Here is a 13,198-nt window from a genome sequence, read left to right as displayed (position 1 = left end):
CTGAGGGAGGCCAGTCCAGTTTAGAGGCTCTTTCTAACTCTTTTTTCCCCACTGTGGATCTCAACACCCCACTCTGGCTCCTATTGTTGTTTGCAGCTCTCTCCACAAGGGATTGTGTATTTCACGGGGCACAGGCCGTATAGGGCTAAGGCCCTCTGGGGGTGCTTCCCTCACTACTATGGTGTTCGGGTAATATACCGTAGAAGCATGCTAGAAATAGCGTTCCCACTCCACTGCTCCTCTGGTGGCAGATGTCCCACAGAATGGCACTCTCTGAATGGGGGTGCATCACATAGTGGGGAAGTCACACCTTTAGAGAAAACAATCTGCTGAGCTACCTATCTCACTCTCCTATTCACTGGAGTGGCAGCAGAGGGGTCGGCATTTTCTGGTACTTGGACTATTGAGCTAAGTATTTTGGCAAGCAACTATAGTATCCAGCGGGGTTTGAAACGAGGAATAAGGCCTAGAACCACCTGTTTCCTGCTCAACTACATAGTCCTTTCATACAAACGTGGCTCAGTGGAAAGAGCACGGGCTTGGGAGTCATAGGTCATGAGTTCGAATCCCAGTTCTGCCACTTGTCAGCTGTGTGACTGTGGGCAAGTCACTTAACTTCTCTGTGCCTGAGTTACCTCATCTGTCTAATAGGGATTAACTGTGAGCCTCACGTGGGACAACCTGATTACCCTGTATCTACCCCAGTGCTTAGAACAGTGTTCTGCACATAGTAAGCACTTAACAAATACCAACATTATTATTATTATTATTATTATTATAATAGGACTTCAGTTCTGGGGTGAAAGAAGTTCTCCTCTGGAAAGATAACCAGGAGTAAAGGGCTATGGCTCCCGGGCGGTTGCTACAGAGAAGACCTGAAAGTCACCACTAAAGCCAATGAACTAAGCAATTTTCAGCCTTATTTCTCTACTCTCTCCCTCCTCACTCCCACAGCATAATAAAATCCAGTTCAAATTAATGATTTAATTGCCAGAATTTCTGGATTTGAGCCCAGATGAGAGAGTGAGGATGGGTAAGAATTCCTCAATAATTCTGGCACTGGAGATTAAAGCAGAAAAATCCTCAGGTGTTTGATGGTGACACAATAGGGGGTACTCTTAAAAAAAAAAAATTCTTCCTTCCATATGGATTCTGCTTTCCTTGATTTTGACCACTGACATTCTCCCACTAACCTCTGTCTGTCCCCAGGACTCCATAAGAGAGGCTCCTTATCCTTGTGTATTCCGTCAGGAAGAAAAAGGTCCCTGATTATCATTAACATAGATAAGCTTGAGGATTAGTTGTCACCAAAATGGGGAAACCTCACTCATCCCACCACAAGAAAAACAAGCTTTGCCTTTGGGCAAGACCGAATTATAAAATTTAAATATTCTACCTAAAGGACTTGGATAACTTTTGCCCTGGATGTGGTGAGACCCTCACCGAAAAGGTGACTCCACAGTGTGATTTCTCATCATCTAAGCTGAGACCCCCATACGAGTTAAAGTTGCCCTGAAAGTTTGATCTTTTTGTCTGTATCAAGCTGGATCAGCTAAAAATTGAACCTTCCTGATCAAGCCATCCTATCAATCAACCTGGATACTCACATATTTATCTATGCTCTTTATTTACTCTCTTGGGGCTACTTATAATTGATGCTGTCACTCCTAATCATGATATATTCTTCAATTTATGTCTCCTGCCTTCCCATTAGAAAACAAGTTCTTCAAGGGCAGGGATCACCTTTACTTCATTTGTACATTCCCCAAGGAGCTAACACAGTGGGCCCTCAATAGCTTGCCCACAGTGGGCCCTCAATAGCTACTCAATAAGGAAAGGCCAGGCAGGGATAAATTAAAAAAAAAAAGCTAAGTATGAAAGTTGGTCAGTTAAAAGAATTAATCAGAAAGGAACATCGATCATATCTACTACATTTATAACATGCTTAATTGATTCACTGTACCATTTTCTGCATGCTTAGCAGTAATAGAAACTACATAGGAAAGGATAATGTAAGCAGACTAACACTACTGAAATGCAAAGAGCACAGTGGAATAGCTGGTTTCTATTTGGAATGACAATAAAGAGGAACAATGATTTGCGATCATGCAAGTCCTGGACCTGACTCATTCAAATAGAGAACGTGGGTCAGCAGATTTTGCCACAGAATAGTGTTCAATAACAGCAATTAAGGAAAACCAAACAAGCCCTAAAAAGAATTACCAGAGACCTGGCTTGTTAAATAACCCAGTGCTAGCTCTTACCTGACCTCTCTCATTTTATACAAGTTTGATTCTACAATTACAGGGATTGAAAAGAGCAGCCTGCCAAACTAGATGAGGTAGCCTTGAAATTCAAAACGTTTCTCTGTCTTGCCTTGTACTGAAGAGAGGCCCCAGAAGTTTCCATCTTGCTCCTCATTTTCTCAGAAATTCCACTGATGGCAGAGTAGCTGAGCCACTCTGCCGTAGATTCGGAGACATTAAGAGCTCAGGGCCGTGGCCCCAGTTTGAGAACTTGTATATCAAATTCATATCCCCTCTAGACTGTAAGCTCATTATGGGCAGAGAATAGGTCTGCTTACTTTGGTGTATTGTGTTCTCCCAAGTGCTTAGTATGGTGCTCTGCACATGGTAAGTGCTCAATAAATACCATTGATTAATTGACCAGAAAAAGGAGAGAACTGGGTGAGCACCAAGCACATTCTACCTTGGATTCTGGTATTAAGTAGGACTTCTGGCCCTAAGAAGTCATGCAACCTAGTAGAAAAGAGCATGGGCCTAGGAGTCAATCCTGGCTCTGCTACATGCCTACCGTGTGATCTTGGGCAAGTCATTTAATTTCTCTGTGCCTCAGCTTACTTGGGATAAGATACAAGTTCTCTGTCCCATGTGAGGCAGGGACTGTAAGTTCCTTGAGAGCAGGGAACGTGTCTATCTGTTACACTGTGCTCTCCCAAGCACTTAGTACAGTGCTCTACACCCAGTAAGCATTCGATAAATACGATGGACTGATCTACTTATAAAGTGTATGGCATATAGTTAAGTGCTTTACAGACAGTACTATTATTATTTACCCACAGTCTTAGGGGCTGTATTTACCTCAAGGCCCTAGCCTAGAATTCTCTTTCCTCCATGTTCCCAGGAAAGTGCAGACAGAGGTAGGGAAGCAAGGGGATGTTGGGAGGTGGAGAACAGGAGTTCTAGAAGGCTAAAGTGGTTCTCAGGAACTGTAGTTTTGGGGCACAGCAGAGATTCTGAGCCCCATTTGCAAAAGCCTGTGCATTTGGGAGGCTTCTTTGGTCATCTCTGAAGGCAGAAATGAAGAGGAAAAAGCATGGCCTAATGGAAAGAGCACAGGCCTGGGAGTCAGAGAGACCTGGGTTCTAGTCCTACCCTCCTCCACTTATTTGTTGTGTGGCCTTGGACAAGCCACTTAACTTCTATGTGCCTTAGTTCCCTCATTTGTAAAATAGGGATGAAGAGTGTGAGCCCCATGCGGGACACGGACTGTGTTCACCCTGATAAGGTAGAGACCTTGTGTCTCTACCCCAGCACTCAGAACAGTGTCTGGCACATAGTAAACACTTAACGAATACCATGGAAAAAAAAGACAGAAATATAGAGCTAGTTGGGGAAGAGCCCCACAGGACCGTGGATGTGAGTCTCTTGCTCCCTGAGCCTTGTGGGACAATAGTCTTGTCCCCTCAACAGCTACCTAATCACTGTTCCTAGAAGTCTAGGGCTCAAGTGAAAGATCCACAGTGGAGAAAAGCCTAACCACTCGCTGCTCCCAAAGGGTGATAGCCCCAGTGTTCTTCTACATTTTTGTCAGGTTTTCCCCATTCAATATTTAGGTGATCTGGGTGCCCTCATGAGTCCACGGCGGAGACATGATAAAATTGTATAAATTGCTGACAACCCTTCCATTATTTCACAAAAACATTTCACTGATTACCTCTTCAGAGGGATTTCACATAGAGTGCCCGTAAATAGGGAACATAGGGAACATTGCTTCCTCGGCAATCATCGAAGAGCTGGCTGAAAATGAGTGGATAATCACACTGTTCCATACAAATACAAGCCCACCTTTGTGGGCGGGGGGGGAGGGGGGGTCCTATTGTCTGCTCCTTTGTCATAAACTAATAATTCATTGGATCAGAAAAAGTGAGTGTTCAAAAGTAGTTGCTTAGCCAATAGGGCATGGCAGGTGAACTTCCAGGAACTTAGGATCGTCACACTTTAAATGAAAACGCCCTGGAAGAAAACTGCTTGAAGCTGATCTGGTACAGGCACAAAAAGCCTGGGACCCTGCTCTTCAAAGGCACTGTGGTCTTTACACTTACACACACACACACACACACACACACACACACACACACACACACTCTCTCTCTCTCTCTCTCTCTCTCTCTCTTTTTCCCCCTTCCCCTCCCCCCTCTGCCCAACCTGGACTTTGGGAGAGCATTACGAGTGCTAAAAAAAGATAGATGCCAATGTCACCCCTGGCAGAAAAGGCAGCAATGGTGAAAAATCACTTGCTCCATCAACCACCAGTTGAAGGTTTGAATGGGAAAGTTAAAATCATGATCATAAGGCTCCCGGGCTCTTTGAAGCTGAAAATTTTTTCTTTCTCTATCATCTTTCCACATACAAGCCTTGTTTTTTTGCCTGATTGAGACAGTTGCTTCAAGTCTGGGACCTTAGATTGCAGTCACAGAGGAATTTTTATGAACGAGTTATAAATAGCCTTAATACAAACTTCTCATGGGAATATCTTGCCCAAGCAGTTTATTGGACGGTAGAGAATGCTGACTGTGGTTTGGAGAGGAACTCAAAGGACAGCCACTTTTCCCTAGCAGCCCAGCGGATCCCAAATTGTCCCCTAGGCCCGTTCCCCATAAGGACATGCCTGGTCAACTGTGTGGTTGACTATCTCCACAACATTTTTTTTTAAATGGTATTTGCTAAGCACTTACTACATACCAGGCACTGTACTGAATGTTGGGGTGAGTAATAATAATAATAATGTTGATATTTGTTAAGCGCTTACTATGTGCAGAGCACTGTTCTAAGCGCTGGGGTAAACACAGGGGAATCCGGTTGTCCCACGTGAGGCTCACAGTTAATCCCCATTTTACAGATGAGGTAACTGAGGCACAGAGAAGTTAAGTGACTTGCCCAGAGTCACACTGCTAAGTGGCAGAGCCAAAATTCAAACCCATGACTTGACTCCGAAGCCCAGGCTCTGTCCACTGAGCCACAGAAACTGACTTGCCCAAGGTCACACAGCCGACATGCAGCAGAGCCAGTATTAGAACCCAAGTCTTTCTGACTCCCAGATCTGTGCTCTATCCTCTAGGCCATGCTGCTTCTCCATGCTGCAACTGACCTGCGTAGTTTCTCACATCAGGAAACTCCATCCTGCTGTTCCGACAAGCAGTTTTCCTCCTAGGCACCCACAGCCCGGGATTTCTTTCTCTGGGTTTTCTTTCTGAGCTCCATAAGGCCCCCACTGATTCCTGCTTCCTGGCTTGACACAGACTCACTGCTGCCCACAGAGAAGAAACAGGCTTGGCCTATGCCCTCTGAAACTGCTTTGAGTGGTTCCAGTATGGAACCACATCGAGCCCACTTTCTGCCACCTAAACCAACCAGGCCCTGGGCTACAGTTAGCTCTGGGGGAGGCTGTTATTGTAAGAAAGCCACACCATAACTTTCAACCCACTGGCTAGCCTAAACCAAAACAAAGTAGACATCGGCCAATTCTCCAGTGCATCTATTTTTATCATAAACAACCTGACTGGAGCTTTCAAACCAAAAGAAATCTTTAATTACCCAGATTGGTGAGAGGCTAAACAAATTAACTGGAAAATCGGCTAACTATCCTCTTCATAATAACAATAATAATGTTGGTATCTGTTAAGTGCTTACTATGTGCCGAGCACTGTTCTAAGCGCTGGGGTAGATACAGGGTAATCAGATTGTCCCACATGAGGCGCACAGTTAATCCCCATTTTCCAGATGAGGTAACTGAGGCACAGAGAAGTGAAGTGACTTGCCCACAGTCACACAGCTGACAAATGGCAGAGCCAGGATTCGAACTCATGACCTCTGACTCCCAAGCCTGGGCTCTTTCCACTGAGCCACACTGCTTCTCATCTTTGTGCTGGGGAGACCCCACCCTTCAATCACAAATTTGGAAAGGGTCTCGAGAGACCTTAAGTCCATTCCTCGTACTCGGTACGGTGCTCTGCACACTGTAAGTGCTCGATAAATACAATTGAATGAATAAATGGAAGAAGTGCTCAATAAATGGGAGATGTGTAACGTAGTGGGAAGAGCGCAGGCCTGGGAGTCAGAGGACCTGGGTTCCAATCTCAGCTCTACCGCTTGTCTGCTGTGTGATCTGGGACAAGTCACTTAACTTCTCTGGGCTTCAATGACCATATCTGTAAAATGGGGATATAGACTGTGAGTCCCATGTGGGACAGGGACTGATCATCTTGAATCAACTCTAGTGCTTACTATAGTGTGTGGCACATAGTGAGCGCTTAACAAATGCCATTAAAAAATAAAAATACCAGTGACTGATGGACTGATCTCACGGCTGTGATCCCAGGGCTAGAGGGACCGGGACAGTTAGTGTCGGGGAAGTTTGTCTGCCAGCTTCTCCAACCTCGCAGCTTCCCCTCACCGCCAACCCTGCCTCAGTGAGAGGGGATGCAATGGGAGAGGGGTTGGCAAACCATTGCCTCATTGCCTCATCCCCAACCCCCACTGATCTTCTGACGTTGATTGTGACTTCACGTCTACAGCCAGTTTTCCACTACCATCCTCAACCCGCAGCCCCAAACAATGGCTTGGCTCCGTCATTGAAGGCACAGAACATACGCGGATGTCCTTGAGGAGATAAGGCCAGAGGACAAGACAACATTCGACAGCCCAACACTCTCCTGGGAGCAAGTTTAGAAAGTCATGCTCTTGGAGCTGGAAACTGGTTTGTTTGGGGATATTTTCTTTTTTCAAAACATCTACCCCAACCTTGTCTCTACCTATACTCTGGGGAAAAAGGTATATAGAGCAAAACCCTTTTTTGGCCTCATTTTCACCCCCTCAATTAACCAATGGTATTCACTGGGTACCTACTGTGTGCAGAACACTGAACTAAGCCATTGGGAGAGTACAGTAGTGTTAATAGACATGATCCCTGCTGTCAAAGAGTTTACAATCTAGCAGCGGGACAGACAAAATAAATTGCAAGTGGGGGGAAGCAACAGAATTTAAAGGCCTGTACATAAAGCTTAGGGAGGGGTGGAGATTAATCCCTAAGATCTTAAGAGGTATGGACTCAAGAGCCTAAGTGATATAGTGAGATGTCAGGGCGGGGGCTGTACCTGAGGAGAGGGGAAGATGAGAGTTTAGTCAGGGAAGACCTCCTGGAGAAGGTGTCATTTGAGAAGGGCTTTGAAGATGTGGAGAATAGTGCTCTGCTAAATGTGAATTTGGAGGAAGCTTCAGGAATTTCTCTTAGAAAGGACTCTCTGGTACTTTTGGATAATAATGATAATAGTGATTTTGTTAAACCTTAACTATATGCCAAGCACATAGATATAAAAATGATAATAAAAATAATCACGGAAACTCTTGAGCAATTACTATGCGCCAAGCACTGTTTTAAGCACTGGGGTAGGTAAAAGTTAATCGGGGTGGAAACAGTCCCTGTCCCACATGGGTTCAGGCTTAATCCCCAGTTTACAGATGAGGTAACTGAGGCCCAGAGAAGTTAAGTGACTTGCCAGTAGATAAATGGTTGAGCCAGTATTAGAACCCACGATCTTCTGACTCTCACGCCTATCTTCCATTCACTAAGCCACACTGCTTCTTATAGGTAATCAGTCTGGATGCAGACCATGCCCCACATTGGGCTCACAGTCTAAAGGGGAGGGAGAATGGGTATTTAATTCCCATTTTCCAAAAGAAGAAACTGAGCCACAGAGAAGATAAGTGGCTGGGCCATGGACACATAGCAGGCAAGCAGCCGAGCCAGGATTAAAATTCAAGTCCTAGGACACCCAAACTCATGCTCTTTCCAATAGACTACACTTGTACTTGGGGGCTCTTGGTTTCTGTCCCCCTACCTCCTCTTCTCCTCTCCCATTGCCCTCTCTTCCTTTGTTTCCGACACCTATATTCTACCTTGCTCCGTTCCTCCAGCCCTTCTCTTCACTGTCCTATTGTCCTTTCCCAACCAAAAGATGATGATATATTAAAATTACATTTGGCAGGTCACTGATGGCAGAATTAAATTTTAATATAATTAAAATAGGAGGAGGAAACGATGAGAACAAAAAGCGGTCTCTGCCATTTGACAATGGTTTTTTTCTCTCTGCTTGGCATTGCTGTCATTATGTCTCATTTACATATCTGGATGCTTAATTTCCATACATTGTGACTATCTGTAATTTTCCACAATCCTTCACCATGCTTTCCAATTAGATCTACGACCTCCCTGCTCTGTGTGTTGCAGTTTCAGTTTCTACTTTCAAGTTTCACTTTACCAGAAAAGTGAAAAATAAAATGAAAAAATCTACACTTTATAGGGACTACCTATTATTAGCTTTACCCTCACTGGCTGTGGAAGAGAGCCGGTGAACAAGAACATTTTTCTTTATCTTGCTCTCATTCTAAGATTCAAGGACTATGTCTTTTGCCACTTGCCTCTCATTTTCTGCTTTTCTGATTGAAAAATCTTCACTCTTTTGTTCTGTTCATTGGCAATTTAACTAATTTTCCAATTTGGAAGGCTTTTCTGACACTATGATAAATTCATTGGAGATTTAATCTACAAAGCAGTCCAGGAGGAGATAGGAAAACCCTCTCTTTTGTGACATCTGGGCAATCTTTGGCCCCATCTGCAGATAAAAAATAACAATAATGATGATGGTATTTGTTAAGCGCCTACTATGTGCCAGGCATATACATATGTCTTTGTGCGTGTGTTGAAGGAAGATAATAATAATATTGGTATTTGTTAAGCGCTTACTACGTGCCGAGCACTGTTCTAAGCGCTGGGGTAGACATAGGGGAAGCAGGTTGTCCCATGTGGGGCTCACAGTCTTAATCCCCATTTTACAGATGAGGGAACTGAGGCACAGAGAAGTTAAGTGACTTGCCCACAGTCACACAGCCAACAAGTGGCAGAGCTGGGATTCGAACTCATGAGCCCTGATTCCAGGGCCCGTGCTCTTTCCACTGAGCCACGCTGCTTCTCATGGTGGCAGGGGGGAAGAGAGAGATGATATAACCAATTTCTCATAACAGTACTGAATTTGACAATTTATGGGAGTCCACTCGAATTATTATTCTTAGCCTCTACATTGAAAAACTGCTGCAGAGTTGTTTGGGTTCCATATATAAAATTTGGATCTGTGTATAAAATGATTTTGTCCCAGTGTCTCTGAATCCTCCCCCAAAACTGAGAACATGCACAAAAACCTCCAAACAAGGCCCCAGATAAACTGCCTTATTGATTATAGGAACACGATATGAAAAACCTGACCTCTCCATCCCTGGAACAGGCTGGGTTTTACACTGGATAATAAAAACATATTTTTAACGCTCACCCAGAGGCAATGTTGGCTCCTGGTTGGTCTTGAAGCCCCGAGTGAATATTCAGAAGTTAAAATCCCCAAGGCTACAAATCCACACAATATATATGACCGCACACTGAGCTACTCACCAAGCCATCAGTCAGGGGGTTCTTCATGTTGAAATGGTTTCTATCTCGGCAGCGTGTTGGAAGCTATATAATATCTGGATGTTTAAAGGAAATCCGGGGTTCAGAGGTCTTGCGACATCGGCATGTGAAACTTCTGCCAAACTCAACAGAGCTTCCTGGGGAGGAAGTCTCAGTACTGGACTTTCATCCCATTGATTTCCTGAAAAACAGAACTGAAATAACATTCAGAGGAGTAAACTTCTGGTTCAGAAAAGCTCTCTGTGGGCTTCTTGATGAAGCAGAAGCTGAGAGGCTGGGTTGACACTCAAAATGGTGCTCCTGAATCTGGGAATCCTGTGGGTTTGGGGGACACCTCCCAGAACTCTGTAGGCTAAGCAAGTCTGCTAACCTACTGCCAGGCTCAGTGGAGTCCCAGGTGTCCCTCATTTGAATCTAATCAGGGTGTCTGAATGGCAGTCACAGGTGCAAAGATCAGTGTGCAGCTTAGGAGTGAGATCAACTGGAAAAGGGAATAATTGAATTGAAATAATCTGCAAGCAACTTTTGAATTATCAAGCTCTTAGTAGTATTTAAGCCCTTTAGGCGTGCAGAGAACCATACTATATGCTGGGAGATAGAGTTAGACATGGTCCCTGACCTCCCAATCCGGATAAGACCAGCCCACAGGACTTCCTATGGGCTCTCTCTCTCTCTCTCTCTCTCTCTAGAAGTCTGTGGGAACAAGTCCGGGCCAGACACTCCTAGGGTAAAATGCATCATCTTTGATACCCTCTGGTTGCTGGGTGGTAGTGTCCCACAGGCCTGACCTAGGAACGGTCTCCTGAATGGCAGGGAGCCATAGGGGGCCAAAGAATAAACTTGTTTCCCAGAGATTATTCCGGCACTACCCTGTTTGACTTGGAATGCCATTAGGGAGTCAGGAAGCACCCTTCCAGCAACACCCACCTATCTGGATAGAATGCGACCGTGGCGCCTGATGAAACGGTCACGGGGAGGGGTGCAGTCCTCAGGAGAAGTACACACATGCGGCCTTTCCTTAATGTGGGGTTCATCGAGAATATAACCCAGGGTAAAGGACGACTGAGTGTAACGTTAATGTGAGCTCTCACAGGGAGCGTTAGAGGCCCTGCCGCATGCCGAGTTGGAAGCAGCTAAGATCGGTGTCCTGAAAACACTAGTAAATCTGGTCGTAACCTCAGCATTCCCTAGCTTGGTGAATGTGGAGTAGGAAGCTGTGTTGCCTGGTGGGTGGCGGGAAAATTGGGTTCGAAACCCCACTCTGTCACTGACCCTCTGTGTGATATTTAAGAAATTCCACCTTCTCTGTACCTCAGTTTCATCATCTGTAAAATGGGGATAAAATACCTGGCCTCCTTCCTGCATAGACCGTGAGCCCCACTTGGGGCAGGAACTGAGTCTGGCTACCAGATCCGTTGCACTGTACTCTCCCAAGTGTTTAGTCTGGTACTTTACATACAATAATAAACACCTCTAATCTGGTATCTAGTCTAGCACTTAGTGTGGCTGATACATTGTAAATGCCTGATACTACTACTAATTAAGAGATGCTTCTGGAGAATTCTTATGTCATGCTGTTTCCAAGAAGACTGGGGACCTGCCTTAGCCCAGGTGCTTACACCATCCCACTTTCAGGCAGGGTTCGGGCCAAGGGAGGCAGAGTGGCCTAGTGGAAGGAGCACTGACTTGGGAATCATATGACTTGGGATCTAATCCCGGCTCTGTCTCATCTGTGTGACCTTGGGGCAAGTCATTTCACTTCTCTGGGCCTCATTTGTCTTGTCTTATGCTGTCGAGTCATTTGTTGTTATATTGTACTCTCCCAAGAGCTTAGTACAGTGATTTGCATACAGTAGGCACTCTATAAATATGATTGAATGAGTCATCTTCAGCCCATAGCGACTCCATGGATACACCTCTCCCAGAACACCCCACCTCCATCTGCAATCGTTGTGGTACTGTATCCATAGAATTTTCTTGGTAAAAATATGCAAGTGGTTTACCACTGCCTTCTTCCACAGAGCAAAATTGAGTCTCCTCCCTCGACTCTGTCCCATGCCACCGCTGCCCAGCACAGGTGAGTTTTGACTTGTAGCAGATTGCTTTCCACTCCCTAGTCACTGCCCAAGCTAGGAATGGAATGAGTCTGCCTCTGCTTGACTTTTCCTCCCATAGCCAAGACTGGTAGAGTACTGAAAACTCTCCAGGTGCTATCCTGGGGCGGGGAGGGAGGAGCTCAAGTAGCTCATCAGTTAAAAACAAACACATGGGATTAAGTCCTACGTTCTCCTGTGAGCCCCATGTCCAGCAGGGACTGTGTCAAACCTGAGTATCTTGTATCTACCTCAGTGCTCAGTACTGTGCTTGACAAATAGTAAGCACTTATCAAATACCATAATTATTTAATTCAAGCCAGGGGGCAGAATTGAACCTCAGTGATTTTCCAGTAGTGAATAGCCTTTGGGCTGTTTAGAAAGGGTGTTTTTTTTTTTCCCTTTGGTCCAAGGGAAAACCAACCTAGAAATAAGCCATGAGCAACCTATGGTTGTTTTCGGTTACTCTTATTTCCAAGCCAAAGGCTCAGTCACCAGGATATTTTCATTGCAAATAGCCTGTGGCTTTACAGTGTCTGCTAGTGGGCAGCGGTAGATTTCTCAAATGCCTGGTAAAAACTCATGCGTCACACCTGCAAAGAGCTCTGTCGATTGGAACGCTCTCCTAGCACTCACCTACCTCATATACTCCGCTGTCATGCTCTCTCTACCTTTGCAGTCCATGGAAAACCCATTAAGAGGGGTAAGGAGTGCAGAGAGTAAATGCAGAAAAAGAAGCTGATAATCTAGGATGGTATGCTGAAAAGGCTTCTTTCACTGGAAATCACCATCAAATCAATCGATATTTATTTTCCAGTGCTCAGGGTGTGCATGGCACTATTTAGGGTGCTCTCTGGAGGGGGCACAGAAGGAGAGAAGGCTTAGCAATGTACTTTTTCCCCAAATTTAGTACAGTGCTTTGCACAGAGTATGTGCTTGATAGACACTCCTTCTACTACCAGACCCTGTCCAGAGACATGCCTCAACACTAAAACCCTTAGACAAGAAAAATGTCAAGGGCTGGAGAAAAGCCCACTACAGATCAGGTGGGCTTGGTCAGAAGTCTAGAGAGAGGCCTTTTTCCTTTAGATGGTCAACTTTCCGGCCAGCAGGGAACAGGGAAGGAAGCAGTAGAGAGGCAAAGAGAATATACAAACCCATTTGGTGGAAGGCCTGAGGTCTCACTTGCTTCTATTCTACATTTTAAACCTTGAAGCAAACTCACCTCTAGGGCTGGAGACAATCCTCTGCTCTGGCTTGCTGAGGCAGGCTGGATTCATGTTTTCAGGATAAGAAAAGTCAGACAAAATTTACAGCCTATTTCTTAAGCCAGTCAATGAGTCCCA

At 45.1% G+C, this 13,198-nt stretch overlaps 1 protein-coding gene across 1 annotated transcript in view; it reads right to left on the bottom strand.

Moving 5' to 3' along the window:
- The window catches only part of NOSTRIN (nitric oxide synthase trafficking), a 43,856-nt gene extending 33,717 nt beyond the window's left edge, over positions 1 to 10,139 (bottom strand). Inside the window, exon 1 of the mRNA XM_007671195.4 lies at positions 9,742 to 10,139. Coding sequence (XP_007669385.2) covers positions 9,742 to 9,768 — 27 coding nt within the window. The 5' untranslated portion in view covers positions 9,769 to 10,139. The remainder of the gene's footprint in view (positions 1 to 9,741) is intronic.
- Positions 10,140 to 13,198: the final 3,059 nt, after the last annotated feature.

The sequence above is a fragment of the Ornithorhynchus anatinus genome, chromosome 9 (assembly GCF_004115215.2).
Source record: "Ornithorhynchus anatinus isolate Pmale09 chromosome 9, mOrnAna1.pri.v4, whole genome shotgun sequence".
Taxonomy (NCBI): Eukaryota; Metazoa; Chordata; class Mammalia; order Monotremata; family Ornithorhynchidae; genus Ornithorhynchus; species Ornithorhynchus anatinus.
This window is presented reverse-complemented; position numbering and strand designations above follow the sequence as displayed.